This window comes from Manacus candei, unplaced genomic scaffold, assembly GCF_025592945.1.
Source record: "Manacus candei isolate 608988 ecotype Guabito, Panama unplaced genomic scaffold, ASM2559294v1 h1tg000047l, whole genome shotgun sequence".
Taxonomy (NCBI): domain Eukaryota; kingdom Metazoa; phylum Chordata; class Aves; order Passeriformes; family Pipridae; genus Manacus; species Manacus candei.
In genome coordinates this window covers 7,659,511-7,677,638 of record NW_026138095.1, presented here as the reverse complement: position 1 = coordinate 7,677,638, position 18,128 = coordinate 7,659,511, and the positions used below count along the sequence as shown (strand labels likewise).

Genomic DNA, 18,128 nt, shown 5'->3' with positions numbered 1-18,128 from the left:
GCGTTGAGCTGCTCTGCCCACAAACACTCACAGTGTCCGTGGGAGCAGGGAGCTATCCAAAATGCACTGTGCCTCTGCTGGGAATGATGTAGCCCTGTGTGAACACCAGGCCCATGGGGAGCCACAGGAGCAGACCTCAAATCCTTCCTGAGCAGCAAAGGGGAAGCCTGATGGAGGCTGGTCACCCTGCAGAGCTGACCAAGGAGGAACCCCTGCACCAGGAGCTCTGGACCCTCGTGGAGGCTGTGCACCTCTCGTGTCCCCTGTCCCCAGGCCCTGCAGGCTCTCCCTGCCGGGGCTCTGGGTGGGCAGTGAGACACTTTTGTTCCTTGCCTGTCCCTCAGGCCCTACCACATTGCTGCGGGTTGCTTAGTGACCGGCTCCACACGGGTATTCTTCCTGCCTGAATAGGGCTTTTCTCTTCCCGACAAGTTGGAAGAAGTTTCTCTTAGACCCTTCCCTTCCCCCTCCTCCTCTTTTGTTTCCCTCTCCTCTGGGAAGCAGGATGGGGCTGAGTCCCACTGAACAAGGATCCCCCCGTGGGTGAGGAGGCTTTGGGGATGGGCTGGCAGCCCCCAGCCCACACTTTTCCCCAGTGCTGAGGCTTCCCAGAGTCAAGGGAAGGAAACTTCCCGGGAGGCTTTCCCCACCAGCAGAATCTGTTCCCTCCGGGCCTTCCTCTCAACACAGTCATCACAGTTTGATGTTATCAGGGATAACTTTGGCTGGAGAAGGGTCTTTGCTGTGCTCTGGAGTTTCCCAGCAAGCTCAAAGTCACATCATCTCTGATCCCAGGAAAGCCGCTCTGACCTGGTGGTCCCCTTCACCTCCTTGCTCTGCCCCTGTCCCCCCTGGCAACAAGACCTCCTGTCCCACTGTGGGCTGGTTGAGGTGTGGCACACACCAGGACACATGCCCTGCAGCACAAGTCCAGCTGTGCCTCACCAGAGCCACTTGATCTTGTGGCATCAGATCCAGAGCAGCCACAGGAAGCTGAGGGGGCTCAGAGGTGGCATTTCCCAGCCAGCTTCTGTCCTGGCACAAACTAATGGAGCAAAACCTGTGCAGGGCAGATACAGCTGGAGCACCCTTGGCAAGAGCCAGGATCTGGGGCTTGGGTGAGATCCCAGCTGGGTGAGTGTCCCAGGGGAAAATCAGGACTGTGCCGGAGTAGCCCCAGCCTGCTCAGTGCAGCTCAACGGAGCCAGTGCCCGGGCGCAGGGCCACCCCAAGTGTCCCCACCCTTGTGGCTGGCAGGGCAGCAGGATTGTCCCTGTGCCACCAGGTGGCAGCTGCTGTTCAGGGACCTGCCGGCACGGTGCCGAGGCTGGTACATCCAGGTCTGGCATCGTGTCCTAGTGCCATGCACGGCCCTGCAGCTGCCCGCGCTGCACCACGCCAGTGTCCCCCAGTGTCCTCTGCTTTGTAACACCCGCCTGCCCGCGGGATTTGTGGCCCGGGGGCTCCCTGGGGTATGTAGGGTGACATGGAGCAGAGATTTGGTACCTGTGAGTGCCACTCACAAGGTGTGTAAAGGTGTGGCCTCGGCTCCTGCAACACGACACGGAGCTGAAGGCAGCGCGGGCAGAGGGACAGACGGCGGGATTGGGTCTGACATCCCCCGGGGTGCTCAGACACAGCGACTCCTCACCCAGTGCCAGCGACCAGCAGGGGATTCCCCGCTGACAGCCAGGAGCTCCGGGGGCTGCAGGATTTAAACAGAGACGTTTGATTTGGGTAATGAATACACAACTGTGTCTCAGCATGTCCAGAAGCTGCTCTTGTGTCAGCCCTGCTTTTTTCAGAAGCTGTTGGTGAGTACCGTGAGTTGTTATTAGAGCCGTGCCTGACTCCTCCTGGCGTTCTCCAGGAGTTCACAGCCTCTAAATATTCCCTGCCAGGTTGCAGGAACCAAAGCCACTTGTCACCCAGGAGCTCTCACACTGTCACCTTCCTGGCAGGGCTTCGAATCTTTTGCTTCCTTTCCACCTCTTCCTTCTTCCAGTGTGACTGCTCACCTGTCTAGCAGGAGCAGGCACCACCACGTCCTGCTGCGTGTTCACAGACACAAACCTTGGGGTCTGAGGTACCTGCCAGTGCTGGCAGCCAAGACCAAACCCAAGCAAGTGCTAGAGGGAGCCACTGTGTGTGCCACACACAGCTCCAAGGCAACCTCGTGCCATGATCCAGACTATCACTCCTGTCTCTCCTCTTCCCAGGCAAGCAACTGAGGCACAGAGCACCCAGAGCTTCCTGGCATGGAGCAGATGCTCCCTCCAGATTCATTACTCTGGAGCTGCTGTGGTTGATTGGATGCTGTGGGAGTGTAGCAGAGGCATGTGCCTGCTCCAGGTCAGCACAAAAGGCCTTGTGCTGGTGTCTTATCAGATGCTATTTATGTTCCCCAACTGCAGAGAGGTTTGGGGCAGGCCTTGGGTGTGCAGGGGTGGGGGGTTCACCCTCCTCACCTCCCGCTGTGTGGACCTTCTCCCTTTCTTGGGGATGTGGTAGCAGGTAAATCCAGTTGGACCAGAAAAACTATTGATAATAGGGGAGGGAGAACAAGATAAAGGAGCAGCCCATGGCTTTGTTGTGCAAAAAGCACCAGCTGACCTGCCAGTCAGCCCTCCAGGTGCTGGGGCAGGGCCCTGCAGGTAAACAGCTCCGGGGGGTACAGCAGCCCCTGCTTCCCATGCCAAGGGGCTGTGGTAGTCCAGGCTCCTCTACCAGACTGAGCTTGGGTGCTGCAGGGCTTTCCCAGCTTGGGCTGACCCAGCCCTTGGGGTGGTAAATCCTGGAAAAACACTCTGGGGACATCCCAACGCCCCCTCCATTCCTCCCATGGCAGCCATTCAGTGTCAGATGGGACCACACAAGTGGGTGGATAAGGGGCTGGTGCCCATCCACACTCAGATATGGTGTCCCCTCTCCCCAGCTGTGTGCTCTAGGGTTGGAGCCTGGCCTGTCCCCATGGCCACATGGCTTTAGGAAGCCCTTGGGGACTGATTGCCCTGCTAAGAACAGGGCAGGATCAGACCACATCTGCTCTGCCTCGTCCAGAGCTGGCAAGGGGGAAGGCAGCAGTTTGCATTGTCACCCTAATTTTCCAGCTCTGCACCCCTCCAGGGCATAGCCCAGAGCCTCACAGGTCGCCTCATGCCAGCAGAGAGGGGATGGCCTTTGAACTGTGTGTTTGGCTTATCTCGGCCCTGGTCAGCGGTCCAGGGCTGGCCAAGGGCTCTGCCATGCACAGACACTGTGATAAGAGCTGGGCTGGGCCCAGCAGCGCCAAGAGGAGCCAACGTGAGCCAACCTAAGCCAAGTCCTGCCACCACTTGCCAGGTCCTGACCTGGCACCTCAGCCCAGGGCTCATCCCCACAAGGGGAGGAGCAGGAGGGGACTAAAGGTTGTGTTTCCCTGATGGGCCACATCCTGCCACACTGGCACAAAGATCAGCATCTGAGATCATTGAGTTCAACCTGTGACCTGACAATACCATGTCAACTAGTCTCTCTCAAAACACCTCCAGGGACGGTGCCTCCACCACCTCGCTGGGCAGCCCATTCCAATGTCTAATCAGACTTTATGTGAAGAAATTCCTCCTCATGTCCAACCTAAACCTCCCCTGGCACAGCTTGAGGTTATGTCCTCTCATCCTGCTGCTTGTTGCCTGGGAGCAGAGCCCGACCCCCACCTGGCTACAACCTCTTTTCAGGGAATTGTAGGGAGTGATAAGGACCCCCCTGAGCCTCCTCTTCTCCAGGCTAAACAACCCCAGCTCCCTCAGCTGCTCCTCACAAGACTTGTGCTCCAGCCCCTTCTCCAGCTTTGTTGCCCTTCTCTGAACAAGGGCACCCCAGCTCAGTTCGGCTGCACAGCTGCACCCCCAGCCCCTTTCCCCACCCACAGCGTGGGGTTGTGCACAGGGCAGAAGGGCAGAGCCTGTTGCTTGGAGCTGCAGGTGCCGTGGGGTGATGCTGAGCACAGCCCTGAGCATCTCTGGTCCCACAGCCCAGCGCTGCCACCGCCCTGCCCTCAACCCCACATCCAGGCATCCTCCCTGTGGCCACTTCCCCGCTCGCCTCCTGACTTTGGTTGCAGTAGCACCAACGAATCCAAGCAGGGAGAGTGTCAGGGAGCATCCACAGTGTGTTCTCAGTGCTGTGTGTGACCCTGTGTGCTCCAGGCAGGGAGCCTGGCGAGGGGAGGTCTGGCCGAGGTGCTCCCGCTGCCCTCCCCGCCCCGCCGGGAAGGGGCCCCTGCGTCAGCCTCCCGGGACATCTGCTGATGAATTTTTCATGATGTGATGGCCGTGCCTCCTCAGGCAGCCATATGGCCCCACGTTCTCCAGCAGGGCTGACACAGCAACCTGCTCCCGGCGTCCAGACTTCGAATTTTCAGGGACGTGTTTTATGAGCAGATTTTTGGCACCTTCTTAAGTGCACCTCTGACCCGCGCTGAGCAAATTTGGATATGTAAATCCTCCAGGAGATTTTTTGGAGATCTCTTTCTCCCAGCTGGACAGTTCACCGTGGCAAAGACCACAAGACTTTTCTCCACCAAGCTGTGGCCGACAGCCAGCTGGTGCAAAATGTGTTTATTCTCCTCTCACACTCTCAAGCCATGTGGAGGGATTGGGTTCTGTTTCCAAGAAGTAATCACTGGAATAAAAAACCCAGGCTAAAAATGATACTTGCTGGTTTTCATTGTGATTTCTTTTATGTTCTTTTCCTAATCTTTATTTGGCAACTATCATCCTAAAAGGTTTTTTCACACTTATTTAACTTCTAAATTAAGCACCACTTAATTTTGGGGCATAGTCCAAAATGCATTGTAGCACAAAACAAGTAGAGCAGATGAAGAACTGTGCATCTCATTTTCACCCCGCTGAAAATAAAACCAACAGTAGAAACCCATATATCATGGAAACAGAGGGATGGGAGCGATGTGAAGAAACCAGTTCCTGCAGCCCTTGAAGCTGCCACTCCACCAGCATTTTACATGAATGGGCCATAAATGTTTCCGAACGGCAAATTCCTGACTTTCCGCAGGTCACTTCCTCTGGGCCATTGGTCATCCATCTCCAGCCAGGAATTGCTATGTCCCCTGTGACTTATGAGAGCAGTTGGTAATAATTAGCTGGAGTTAATGAAGGGCCAGAGTCAAGAGCACGTGAGCCACAGCTCCAGCTCGCAGGGAGCGAATCCAGTGGGTGAGAGTGAACAAGGCAGACCCTGAGTCACACCAGGTGAGGACAGATTCCAGGTGGGGGGACCTCTGAGCAGGATCCCAGACTCCTGACCCCACTCTGCTGGCCTGAGTCCTCTAGATGATGCCAGTACTCCCGAGGGCTGGGAGCAACCTTTAGTGATAGAGGCAAAACGCATCCAGTCCTTCCACTGGTGCACCCCATGTCTCTGAGCTGCCCTTTGCTACCAGGGCACGTGTAAACCCCTCTTCCCGCCCATCTTTTTGGAGTTTTAGCTCCAGCTGAGCTTCAGGCTCGATTTCATCCCTGTGTGTCCAAGTGGTGATGGTCTGTTCTGTCCTTTCAGCTTCCTACCTGCTCTCTCCTTCCCCAAGACACCCTGTGCCCAGCCAACCTTCCTGCCATGGCTCCCCCGGTCCCTGCATGACAGCAGGGATGGATCCCTGCAAGTTTTCCTTAAAGTAGCCTGGCCACCATCCCCTTGTGGTGTCCCAGGTCCAGTGCCCACTCTCCCAGTGCCACCACTGCCAGCTGTGGGCACAGACCTGCCCCCTGCATTGCCATTGATGCACGCTGGGCACTTCATGGATGTCAGCACGGTGCATTCCCACACAGCCAAAATTCCCAGAGGACCAAGGCTGGCAATGGGGAGACCTGCAATAATGGAAGCAAGTGGAGACTGAAACAAGCTCTTATTAAAATTATTCTTGTGTTTATTCTTCCTTTGAACAAGCAGCATCATTGGAAACGTGTCTGGGCAGGCAGGAATGGGAGTGGGGGGTGGTTGGATCTGGGGGGATAAAGGGGTGTCGGGGAAAATGCAGCTGTGAGTACACCAGCCTGGGGGTGTGCAGTGGGACTCAGGAGCAGGGATGGGGTTTAGTCCTGGGTTTTGGGGCTGAATAATGAAAACAGGTATTTGTGGAGAGGCTGGAGGTGTGTGACGACCTGGAGCAACATGTGGGTGCTCAGGGAGCCGCGGACACAATGGGACTCCCCATCCTGCTGTTCCCCGAGTCTGGTTACTTCCTAAAAACCCAAACCCCCCCCAAATCCCTGCAGTTCAATGGAAAACGCTTGTTTTCCTGCTGAGTCCCTTCCCCCCCGCTGCAACAAACATTTGGTATGCATATCCTTGAGTTCTCAGGGCTGGTTCTTTCAGAGTTTAACTATAAAAACCATCGAAATATTCTTTCAAAAAAGAAACTGAAGCACGTCCTTCCCGTAAACGCCAAAATAATTAATGCAAATTTCCTCCCAATCCCTCCAAACACGTTTCGCCTTTCCCTCAGCCCAAACTCTTTGTCGAACTTGCCACAGAGCTCCGAACGGTTTTGTTTGCTGCAAACACACAGTGTGGGTGAGCGATGCGTTCAGCCCGAGCGGGGCCGGGGGCAGCACCCCAGAACTCTCCCCCCTTTTCCCCTTTCCCCCCACATTTTCTCCCTCGTGGCGGATTAACCAGCGAGCGGCCGGGCGCGGGTGCGTCCCAGGGTGGGAGCCCGGCTTGACTTCAGAGCCTGGAGCTTCTGATAAGCATAAAATAACCCGCGGACTCGCTCGGGGGTGGCACCGTGGGGTGTGGGTGCTGCCGCTTGGGAAGCAGCCGGCGGTGAACGCACGTGTTTTCAGTCGCACAGGAAAGTTACAGAAAGGAGAACCGTGTTTGGGAGCTGTGGGTGGGTGGCATGAAAAAGAGGCAAAAAAAAAAAAAATCGCATTTCCCTGCTGGTCTGGGTGAATGTTTAATCCCCCAGCGCGGAGAAAAAGCAGCTCAAAAGTGCTTTTTTTGCTCAGCAAGTCTGAACCAGTCAGCCTGGTGCCTCCTCCCTCCGGCTCACACCCTTCCTCCCACCGCTCCGGAGGAATATCCCAGCCTGCTCCGAGGTGCAGCTGGGCACCCAGGGCAGGACGGAGCCAGGACATAGCGGTGTCCGCGCCCACCGGGCTGGGAGAGGAGAGGAGGGGAGGGGAGAGGAGAGGGGCTGGGAAGTTTTGTGCCTGGGACGGCTCCCACGCTGCCGCTCGCCTGCGCGACTCCAGCGGTCGAAGTGCTCGGGATGGGGTCCCCACACTGGAAAAGGCTCTGCCTTTTGCTCCTGGCAGGTTTAACATCCTCTCTGCTCCTCTACACTCACTACTACACTACGGTGGAGTCGCCCACCAGCCAGAGGATCATAGCCAGGTACGGGGGGACGGGGAATGGGGAGGGGGGTGGGAGGCAGGGATGTGTAAATTCAGCAAGAGGTGCCATGCTCTGGGATGGGGAATTGGGGTGCCCGAGTGAGCCCTTAGGGCGGGTTCTTCCAGCTGTGCCCCCCGGTCGTTGGGTGTTTTGGAAAATGTGCTCGCGGCAGGCTCTGCCCCGCTCCGAGGAATCCCGAGCACCGGCTCCTGCCCACGGCCGCCAGCCGAGCCCAGGGGTGCCCAGAGGGGGACCCCGGGGCCGTGGGGGTCTGCAGGGGTCCCCACGTGGGTGCAGCCCATCACAGTGCAAAGAAACCATTGCTGGGTCCAGGGGCTGCTGAGGGTCCTGCGCACCCCGGGCAGGATCACACCCCCTTCAGCTGCCCACCAAACCCAGGTGCAGGGCTGGGAGCTGGACCCGGTGATCCCTGTGGGTCCCTCCCAACTCAGCATATTCTGTGGTTCTGTGATTCTGTGAAACCCGCTGCGAGCCCCGCGTGTCCCCGCTGGGCTCATGGAAGATCCGAGCTGATTGTCCTGGGGGAGGTTTGGCCCCCATGGAGCTGCACTGGACCCACCCCCCCATAGCAGGGGCAGGGCACGGCTGCCCCCCAACCCTTTCGGATCCCCCGGGCTGCCCCCCTGGATCCCCGGACTGCGCCTCACGGCTCGCAAACTCTCAGGGTTGCAGCGTTTCCCAAACTCCAGCAGTTTGCAATCCCTCTTCGTCTGCATTCCCTGCGTCCTCCAACCTCCCCGAGCCCCTTCCTGAGCCTCCGCGGTGCCGAGGGATGGAGTGCTGGGGTTCCCCAGGGAGCCCCGGGGAGCGTGGGTGAGTGGGCAGGGGGTGAGGGAGCCTGCACAGCGCTTGGGCTGCGGGACCAGCCGCCCTCTGCCCCGCAGCACCGGGTGATGTGCCAGGAGAGCGCTGTGGGTGTCCCTCACCTCCTCCTGGGTGCTCTTGGGTGCCCTCGGTGTGACAGAGCCCAGCTGCCCGGGTGCTGCCCGGGAATGGGGGTTGCTGTGAGGACTGGAGCTGGTCCTGCACAGGGTGAGCTGAGGGCAGACAGATTTGCTCTGGGAGTTGCTGGGGATGGAGCTGGATGGGCTGCCCTGGGGTCCAGATGCTGCCTCTTCCCCAGCTGGTAGCTGGGGGCTCTCTTTGCCCGATCCCATCTTGCCCAAGGCAGAGATTCCCTCCCCTGCTGGGCTTGTGGAGCAGGAGTATCCCCAGCAGTTTGGGCAGAGGTTGGCTGTGTCCACCCTTGGCTGTGCAGTGTCAGCTGGAACCACACAGTGCTGGGGGCATGTCACAGCCGGGGTGCAGGGCAGCTCCCCACAAAGAGCTTGATGTCCATGAGAGGGGAAACTGAGGCCCATGAGGGCAGCAGAACGTGCCCAGACACCACTCTGGAGCTAGGAATGGAAACCAAGCTGTGCCTTGGCACAGGAACCATGGCTCAACCCCAAACCAGGGTGTGGAGGAAAGCCATGAGATGGAAGACAGGAGTGGGTTCTCCCCACCACATGTCAGTCTGCCACTTCCTAACCCTGCCTGGACCTGCTCCAGGTCACCTCCCCAGCAAAGCCAGCCTGGGCTCCAGCCCCATGACTGATGGGACCAAGGGTCAGCTCATCCAGCCCCAGAGAGGAGCCCAGGGTGAGGTAACACAGAGCTGACCTGCTCTCTAAATCTCTCCTGGACTCTCCTCTTGGCTTCAATCCAACCTCTAAAGCTAAACCCAAATGAGTGGGTCCTGTTGGCTCCGATTCCCTGTGTTTATAAACATGATGCCCTATGACTGCTGCTCGTCCAGGCTGAACTGTGCACTGGAGGAATCAGCTCTGCCAACGGATGTGGGGCCGAGTCCGGAGGTGGAACCGGGATGGCCAGCGTTCCACAGGCTGAGGTGCCACCACAGAGCACTCACCTCCCGCTCTGCCTGCCAGCACGGGAGGGTCAGGGTGCTCACGTGTGGGTGCAGGTGACCACATTTTGTGGGGAGGTTTGTGTGAGCAGTGCCCCCATGCAGATGGACAGGACAAAGAGGGGTAGAGGGAAGCTGATCCCCTGATGGATGGTGGTTGCTGCCAGCACCAGATCACCCCAGGACCAGATACCCACAGCAGTGCCAAGTCCTCTTCCAGCTCAGCCCAGAGCTGGTGGCAGCTCTGAGGTCCTATGGAGATGGGTGAAATGCCCTCGTCCCCCCAGAGCCAGCCACACAAGGATGAAGGGAGCTGAATCCCTGGAGCCTCCAGGATTTGGCTGGGCACAGCCCTATCCCACTCACAATCCCTGCCTGTCCATCTCTCCCAAACCTCACTGGTGAGCTGCCAGCTCTGCCTGTGGCTTTATTGTTAGGGCTAACAGGAAGAGCACTGAGCTCTGCCCAGCCTTTCTGTGCTTCTCCAGCTCTACACCAGGGAAAGATGCTTCCTGGAGCTCAGCCCTTCACAGCAGGATGGAGCAAATGCCTCCAAGAGCAGGTTCTTGTTGTTACTTTGGCTCCCTCAAACGTGGGGCCCTGGGAGTGTTTTCTGAAGATAAGGCCAGTGTGTGTGCTCACAACACTCGCACACAGTGTTATCTTCCGGAATTGAAGGATGGCCTTGGACCAAAAATGTCACGTTTGTGAATAGTCAGATGGTGAGGGAGTGCACCCAGCCTGGCTGGCTCTGCTGCCACTGCCAGTGCTGGGGCAGCCAGAGCCACTCCTTCCCAGAGCCCCATTGTGCATCTGTTGGTCCTGGGGAGCGTTGTCATCTTCTGAGTCAACCAAGCATCACGAGGTGCTTCACCACATCCTGGCGGGTGACGTCAAAGCGCTTGGCTCCCCTTCATGCCACTGATCTGCTTTCTGGTGGGGGACCAGCTGCCCCACGCCCTTCCTGGCAGGGTTTGGGCAGTGGCTTTCCTGGGAAGCTGGCTCCAGCACCCACAGCTAGGATGTGAGTGCAGGGAGGTGCTGGCACTGGTTTATCAGTTCAGCACAAGTCCTGCAAGAAATGAGGAGCAAGTGCCACCCACTGTTTCTGGCCATGAGTGGAGGTGGGTCCCAGCTTCCATGGAACATCATCAGGAGCCAACCTGTCAGGCTGGCTGTGCCCACCTGGGTACATGTGGACTGAGCCCCTCAGAGCTCCCACAGCATCCTTGGAACCCCAGAAAGTAGCACAGCACCCTCCCATTGCCAGTGTCCGGGGCTTTGCCTTGTCCTGCAGGCACTGGGGTGAGCCACGGAGGGGTCTGTCTGTACCAAGAAACAAGAGTGGGAGAACTTGGAGAGCTGGGGAGGGTCTGGGTGGGCAGAGATGTGCAGCTGAGCCTCGTGAGCATGATAGGAAGGGATAGGGAGGTGGTGGGGTTGGGAGAGGCTGTTTGGCTGCAGCTCAAGCCTGGATGTGTGAGTGAGGGTAACAACTTTGGGATTTGCTGGGGAGCTGCACTTCTGCAGCCAGGAAACGAGTGTGTGGCCAACCCAGGGGCTTTGCATGCAGGGAGTTCAGTGCAAACCTGTTCTGGGTTTGGAGCAGAGAGGTTTCTGTTGGTCTGTTGGTTGGGTGGTGGTAGTGTTGATAAGCTCCAGCTGGTGAGGCACCTGGGCTGGGGATTGCCTGCATCATGAGATGGAGGCAGCAGGCAGGGCTGGGGTGAGCTCCCTGGATCCCAGGGCACTTTGCCCTGGCTGAGCTGACTTGGCATCCAGGGATCTCCTGGTAGCTCCTGTGAGACACTTGTGTGGGTGAGCTTTGCTGTGATGGGTGTGCTGTTGGTACCTGGAATGAAAGAGCAGCCTTCAGTGTAACCACCAGGTCTGGTACAGTTTTTGACCTTCCTGTGCACAGACCCTGTGCTCCCCTTTGCAAGCCAAGGGAACAGGCAAGGTTGGTCAGACTGGGGTTAGTTGGATCCTTGCAGGGATACCCCAGAAAGGCTCTGCAGAAAGCTGCAGCTCCAGCATCTCCCTGGGATGGCTCAGTCTCACCTTGATGGACCCCTCTTGGGGATTTTCCTTCCCTCCTCTGTCAGCTCAGGTGATCCCAGGATGAGCCTCAGGAATGAGCTGGTTGTCTGCAAGGAGAGGTGGGGGTCACACTCTGCTGACCCCTGGGCTGTAGCATTGTGTTTCGAGTGGTGGGGGCTTTACAGGGCTCTGCTCCTGCTGAGGACCTGCTTTTCCATGGGACACCAAGGCAAGATGCCCTGGCTTGATCTAAAAAGCTGCCCTGCCCTGCTGGCAGGGCTCAGCTTTCTGCACAGAGAGACACCTTCCCCGTCAGCATCCCCTGCCTGGAGCTGGCCATGCTGGGATGGTGCAAGGAAGGAGCTTGGACTAAACCCTGCTGGGCACTGCCTCCCCATCCTCACCTGGGGAGATGCTCCAGCCCCCAGTGCCAGACCCCCATGTCATGCTGTACCCCCAGGGTGGCTCAGAGCAGGGTTTGGGTGGCAAACAGGTCTGGATCCACTCCTGGGCAGGGCTGTGGGCACTGTTGGTGTTGACAGGGGCCGTGGCAGGGACAGAAACCCAATGCCTGCCCTGCCCAGCAGTGTCGCGCCGGCGGGGGCCGGGGGGGAGGCAGAGCTCCGCTCCCCACCTGCCTCTACCTGTCCCCGGGCTCCCAGGCACAGATCCCATAACAAGGGGCCCTTGTCTCCTCCACAATACCTCCCTTCTGGGCTGAGCACCTGCTGGCTGGGCTGGCGGCAGCGCCGGGGGGCTCTGAAGGGCCTTTCTGTGCGGGGATGAATGGGAGCCTGTTCCCCTCCGGTGGGCTCCCACCTCCTGCTTGCCAGGCTGCCCCCAGCCCCAGTTCCCCCTGGGGGGCTGGGTCAGCTCTTCCTGGCCCCTTGGGGCTCAGGGTATCCCGGATTGCTCGGGGTGGGCTGCCCTGGCCTTTGTCTCCCAGTGCTAAATGAAGGATGAGGGCGTGCTCCAGCTGCCCCCATGGCAGATGAGGTCCCATATACCCCAAGAGCCTGCAGACCCTGGCTGCTGATTGCTTCTCCAAGTGTAACAACTAAAAGTGTCCTGCTGGCCTGTCCAGCTTTCCCCAGCCTTGTCTAACTTGGACTCGGGAATGATGAGACGGTGGGAAGAGACAGGGTGGTCTCAGCAGGATTCCCCCAAGGCTGCAGGCTGGGCTGGGTGTGATTTTTGGTGTGTGGGGCTCCTGGAGGTGGGACCCATGAGGAGACAGCAGCTGCTTTTTGCAAAAGCCCCGTATTTTGCACGTCCGTGGTTTTCCCCTTGCAGAGGGACACACAGACAGGGATGGGTGGGCGCAGGCAGTGGTGGAGGGGAGACAAGTGGAGGGGACATGGTCCTGCCCTATGGCTGTCACAGGTGTGGGGGTGTTGGGGTGCTCAGTGTCACCTCCTCAGCTGAGCCCCCACTGTCTCGTCCCAGCCTGCTGCAGCCGGAGCCGCTGGTCCTGGCCCCGTCGGGGACCCCACACCGCAGATGGGCCCCTGGAGGCAGCTCGGAGAGGTAAGGAGGGAAAGGTGTCCAGCAATCCTGGCGTGAGCTGGGAGCCCCATGCCCACTGTGGGGTGCCCCAGTGCCCAAGTGATGGATTTTTAACTCTGCCATATATTTCCCCCACTCCAGTGGGAATTCCTTCAAGCCTTCTGCGGAGCTGGAGGAGCCCGAGCCCAGCAGGCAGCAGGTAATCATTAGCACTGCACAGTTATGTCTGTGGTGTCCCTCTGTGCTGGGTTTTGTCGGTAGAAGGGCTGTGTGGGGAAGCTGAAGGAGGAGCAGCATCCTCTGGAAGGGGTTTGCAGGGGAGAGCAACCTTTTCCATCCACACAAATGGGTCTCCCCAGGCCTCCCTACTGCCATTCCCTAATGTGAAAGTTGGAGCTAGCATCACCCACTCCCTCCAACCCTGTGACTCCCGGTCCACCAGACCAGGCTGGAGACTCATGAGGATGGACCCAGGCTCTGGGGGGACCATTCTTGGGTGCTGGGACTGTTCTCATACAGCAGAGCCCTTCAATGGGGTACCCACACCTGAAGGTGCTGAATCTTTCACACCCTCAACTGACCCTGTAACCTCTGCTGCCCCCAGCCCCACTGAGCTGGGTGCCACAGGGTGTTTTGCAGCAGCAAACCAAGGCACGGGGCAGTGCCCTGCCTGGGTGACCCAGCAGAACATGTGATGGACAAGGAGCGTTTCTGTCCCTGGGTTTGTCCTCTCCTTGGTGCCTGCTGAGGGGTGGCAGACCCAGGCTGGAGGCTGAGCTGGGTCCTCCTCTCTCCCAGCCCAGCACCTGCCTGCACTCAGTGATGGCCAGAGCCAAGGCAGACCCCAAGTTTGGGGAGATCTTCCGCTTCGACACCCCTGTGCTGATGTGGGACCAGCACTTCACCCCAGCGACCTGGAACAGGCTGAGGACACGACACGTCCCCTACGGCTGGCAAGGCTTGTCCCTTGCAGGTACAGACCCAGCTGGGATGGGGGCCACAGCTGATGGGGTGATTTGGGGATGTGAGGCAGCTCAAGGGGCTCGGGGACCCAGCAGAAGGGACTGGTGACATGAGACAGGCAGAGAAGGCAGAAGGAGCCAGGGACCTTGATCTCTCCCCACTCCACCTACTGGGGCACGGGGTGGAGGGCATGGCTTTGCAAAGGCCTCTTGCTGCATCTTGTGACATTTTCCCTGAATAAAAGCTCCAGTGTGTGCATGATTATTAACTGGGGCCGGAGGAGCTTGGACAACCCGCTCCATTGTTGTGGATGGAGATTGTTTCCCTTCCCACCCCAAACCCACGCTCTGCTCTCCCTGTCAGCCACCAGCTTCAGTCCCTGGGCTGGGAAGTGCTGGGGACAGCAGGGGGGAGTGAACTGGTGGCCATTGCAAAGAGATATTGTGAGGAGAGGATATGGCCAGCACAGGCAGCAGCATCAGCAAGGCTGGGGCTGGAGATGTCTGGATGTGACCCTGTGCCTTGCACGGCCTTGAGTGCTGCTGTTTGGAGCAGGGTTAGAACCATGGCGAGGGGAGCTGGGAAAGGGTGACACAAAGCCTGGGAGAGCCCGGGGGTCCCCATATCCCACCTTTAGGCCCCTCTCCTGCACAGGGATGGTGTGAGTTTAGTGTGCTGCTCCTGCATGTGCTCTGTGCTCACGTGGGCTGACACACCTTTTCCTCACTGACCGCTCCCGTCCTGCTCCATTCCAGTGGTGGGCAGCACCCTCCGGCTCCTCAACGCCTCCGCCAACAGGCACCTCTTCGACAGGGCCGCCCTCCCCGGGGGCTGTGTCCGCTGTGCCGTGGTGGGAAACGGTGGAATCCTCAACGGCTCGCGGCAGGGCCAGGCCATCGACGCACACGACCTGGTCTTCAGGTGCGCGCGGGTCCCGGGCAGGGTTGGGGCTGTGGGTGCTGGGGAGGGTCCAGCCCTGGACACGTGTCCTGCGCTTTTCCCGCAGGATCAACGGCGCCGTCATCAAAGGCTTCGAGGAGGACGTGGGCACCAAGGTCTCCTTCTACGGCTTCACGGTGAACACCATGAAGAACTCCCTCATCGCCTACGAGGAGTACGGCTTCACCCGGATCCCCCAGGCCAAGGTGACACCCTGAGGGCTTGCTGGGCACGTGGTCCCGAATTGTCCCTTGAGGCTGGGCTTGCCCGCCAAACCTTCTCCCTGTCTCGGGAGCCCTCAGCCCTTGCCAGCCTGCATGGGCACTGCCCTGTTAAGCCCCTCCAAGTGCCACATCTGTGCCCCCACTGCAGGACCTGAAGTACATCTTCATCCCCTCGGATGTGCGGGACTACGTCATGCTGAGATCGGCCATCCAGGGCAGCCCAGTGGCCGAGGGCTCGGACAAGGGGGATGAGTGAGTAGCCCCCCAAAAGGCCCCCCAGCACCTCCAATGATGCAGGCATGACTTGCCTGCCCTCACCCCAATATCTGTCCCTGCTGGGACAAACCCCAAGTAGCTCCAGGACTCCTGTGACACAGTTTTGCCCTTCTCCTTGCCCTGCTGCAGGCCACAGAAGTATTTTGGACCGGAGGCATCTGCAGAGAAGTTCAAGTTGCTGCATCCTGATTTCTTGCAGTACCTGACAGCAAGGTGAGGATGATGAGGATGGTGGCTGCTGTTCAGCTCTGCTCCAGGCTGGAGCAGAGCTCTGTCCAGTATGGACCAGTGGCTGCTCAGCATCAAAGTGTGTTCCCAGTCCTCCCCAGACAATGGAGCCACCTCTGCCCTGCTGTTTGCAGACAAGGCTGAGGCACCTCTGCCCTGCCGCTCCTGCTCACTGCAGCACAGCTCACATCCCCTCCTACACCTCTCTGTGCTCACCTGGCTCCCATTCCCCAAAATAAATTACATTTTGTCCCAGTCTAACAGGAGCAGAGGTAGGGTCCAACAGGAGTGTTTTTTCCTGCCTCTCACGAAAGCAGGCATCTGGGTTGGGGTGATTCCAAACAGCAGAGAGGTGCCTTTTACCAACCTGCAGCAAATGAGCTCAGCCTTAGTAGCAGTCACCAGAGAATCCACCCCAGTCCTGTGTTTCACTCGGTGCTCCTGCCTTACCTGAGCCTGGCATCACCCAGTGCGTGGTGGGGGCTGGATGGGTGCAGGTCTGGGGGCTGTGGTGCCATGCCAGCTGTGACCCCCCACCTCTGCCATGTCCACTGCCAGGTTCCTGCGATCAGAGATCCTGAACACCCAGTACAGCTCCCTCTACATGCCCAGCACGGGTGCCCTCATGCTCCTCACCGCGCTCCACACCTGCGACCAGGTAAGAGGCCACGGGATCACCTTCCTGCTGGAGACAAGGGGATTTCCCCCCCTTTTGGCTGCTGTGGGGCTCCTGGTGGGGACCAGCCTGTCCTGGTGGCTGTCCTACATGCCCTCTGGAAGGGTGGTGGTGGTGAATGGACCACCTGAAGTAGAGCTCTGACCCTATCCTTTGTCTGTCCCTCCCCACAGGTCAGTGCCTACGGGTTCATCACTGCCAACTACGAGCAGTTCTCAGACCATTATTACGAGGTGGAGAAGAAACCTCTGGTGTTTTATGCCAACCATGACATGATGCTGGAGGCAGCACTGTGGAGGAGCCTGCACCGGGCCGGGATCATCACCCTCTACCAGCGGTGAGGCCGGGAGGTTGCCCACAGGGGCAAGTCCAAGGACTCCTGTGGCTCTTCTCTTTCCCGAGGGCCACCTTCTCTCTCCCGAGGGCTCTCCCCAGCTGGTTGGCCAGCCCGTGGAGCAGACCTGCCACACTGCAGCTGGCAGTGGTGTGAGGGTAAGGGGGAAGCTGAAGCTGGTAGAGAAATGTTGCCTTTCCTCAGGGATCTCCTGAAATGTTTCAAGGCTCAGTGTGATTGAACATGGCCTTTGGGGCATCAAGAAGCACCACAGCACGTGGCTGTGACCTGCCAGCCCCATGAACATGGCTGCGGGGCAGCAGTGGCCCCTGTGGAGCCCAGGAGGGGCAGGATGGTGCTGGAAGAGGATGCTGGAGTTGCTGGAAAACACCTTGCCATCGTGCTCCAGCTCAAGTGCTCATCACCGTGGTGGCACAATGGGCAGGATGAATCTGTGGACTAGAGACCAGATCGTCCAGCTGATGAGGTGGTGGTGTGTTTGGAGAGCACCTCTCCTAGACTGCAGAAAGCCCCAGCTGCAGCCAGCTCTGTTGGTGTGTGCTGCCTTCCAGAAGGATCTGTTTGTCTCTGTGATCAGTGGCACAGACAGGGGGTGTGGCTGCCCTCTCCTGTGACAGACACACAGCGTGCCCCGTCACTGACCCCTTCTCTAGGTCTGGTGTTTTCAGACAAGGAAGGGTTTTAAAAGCCATCAGCTAAGAGTAGGGTCACAGCAGCTCAGCTCAGCTGGGACACCAGGAATGTGTCCGGCCCCTGAGCAGCCCGGAGGTGACACTGGACTGAAGCCACACGTGTGGCACTGAGTTTGTTGGGCCTTTCTTGCACAGGGACCCAGGGCTGTGGTGCCCTTTGAGAGGCAGTCCCATGCCAGGTGAGTCAAAAGTGATCATCACTCTTTAATTTCCTCCCTAAAGCCCCAGGGAGGTGAAGGTCCTGAACCAGCTCTGCTCAGGGAGACCCACGGGGGACACTCCTCCAGCTGGAGGGTGGATACAGAGCACTGTAACCCAAGACACTTCCCCACTTTGTGTAATCACATAAATGTTGAATGGTTGTTTTCTTTAATGCCTGTTTCTGTTGTTTTGATGAAGTGGGTGGGGGTGAGACCCTCCCTCCCTCCTGCAGCAGAGCAGTAGCAGGTAGTAGAGTGAACCCTTGACTGGGGAACAGCCCCCGAGGCTGATGGGGATGGGGGCAGGTTTAATCACGAAGATCTGGGCTGGCAGGGAGGCCCTGGTAGCTCAGAGCATGGCCCTTTTCCACTTGGAATGCTATTTGCTGTATGAGGTTGCTGTACAGAGATGGCAAAAGATACCCTGGCCATGAGCCAGGGAACCTCCAAACCCCCTCAAGCTCCCACGCAGGCTGTTTCCAGCTGGTTCAGCTACAGAAGGTTAGGCTCCAAGCCTGCTTCAGATGTAATCTCTAGCTTGGGGCCCACCTTGTGTTCCCACGTCTCAAATTAACCTTTGTTCCCATCAGAGCCACCTCACACTGGTACCACAGCAGCCTGTTAGGCCTGTTTTGTGTTCCCAAGCACTCAGCAAAAACCTCTTTCATGACAAGAATGAGCCTGATCCTCACATCACCTGCCCA

The 18,128-nt window shown here is 58.5% G+C and overlaps 1 protein-coding gene across 2 annotated transcripts; it reads left to right on the top strand.

Annotated features, from left to right (window-relative positions):
- Positions 1–7,012: 7,012 nt before the first annotated feature.
- On the top strand, positions 7,013–17,589 carry ST6GALNAC2 (ST6 N-acetylgalactosaminide alpha-2,6-sialyltransferase 2). 2 transcript variants are annotated; one of them, XM_051797871.1, is made up of 10 exons: positions 7,013–7,395; positions 12,812–12,892; positions 13,013–13,070; positions 13,670–13,844; positions 14,590–14,755; positions 14,841–14,979; positions 15,146–15,249; positions 15,403–15,486; positions 16,060–16,159; positions 16,351–17,575. In XM_051797871.1, exons 1-10 carry the CDS (start codon positions 7,271–7,273, stop codon positions 16,516–16,518), a joined length of 1,200 nt encoding a protein of 399 aa, XP_051653831.1. In that variant the 5' UTR covers positions 7,013–7,270; the 3' UTR covers positions 16,519–17,575. The 2 variants fall into 2 exon arrangements, with proteins under 2 accessions (XP_051653831.1, XP_051653830.1); XM_051797870.1 differs by lacking the exon at positions 7,013–7,395 and having other exon boundaries at positions 12,302–12,892; positions 16,351–17,589.
- Positions 17,590–18,128: the final 539 nt, after the last annotated feature.

Coding starts and splice junctions, on each gene's coding strand:
- ST6GALNAC2 (XM_051797870.1), top strand. CDS start 12,483: ATGATGAGACGGTGGGAAGAGACAGGGTGGTCTCAGCAGGATTCCCCC. Junction 13,845..14,589: donor GCAAGGCTTGTCCCTTGCAG/GTACAGACCCAG, acceptor GCTCCATTCCAG/TGGTGGGCAGCACCCTCCGG. Junction 14,980..15,145: donor CCCGGATCCCCCAGGCCAAG/GTGACACCCTGA, acceptor CCCCCACTGCAG/GACCTGAAGTACATCTTCAT.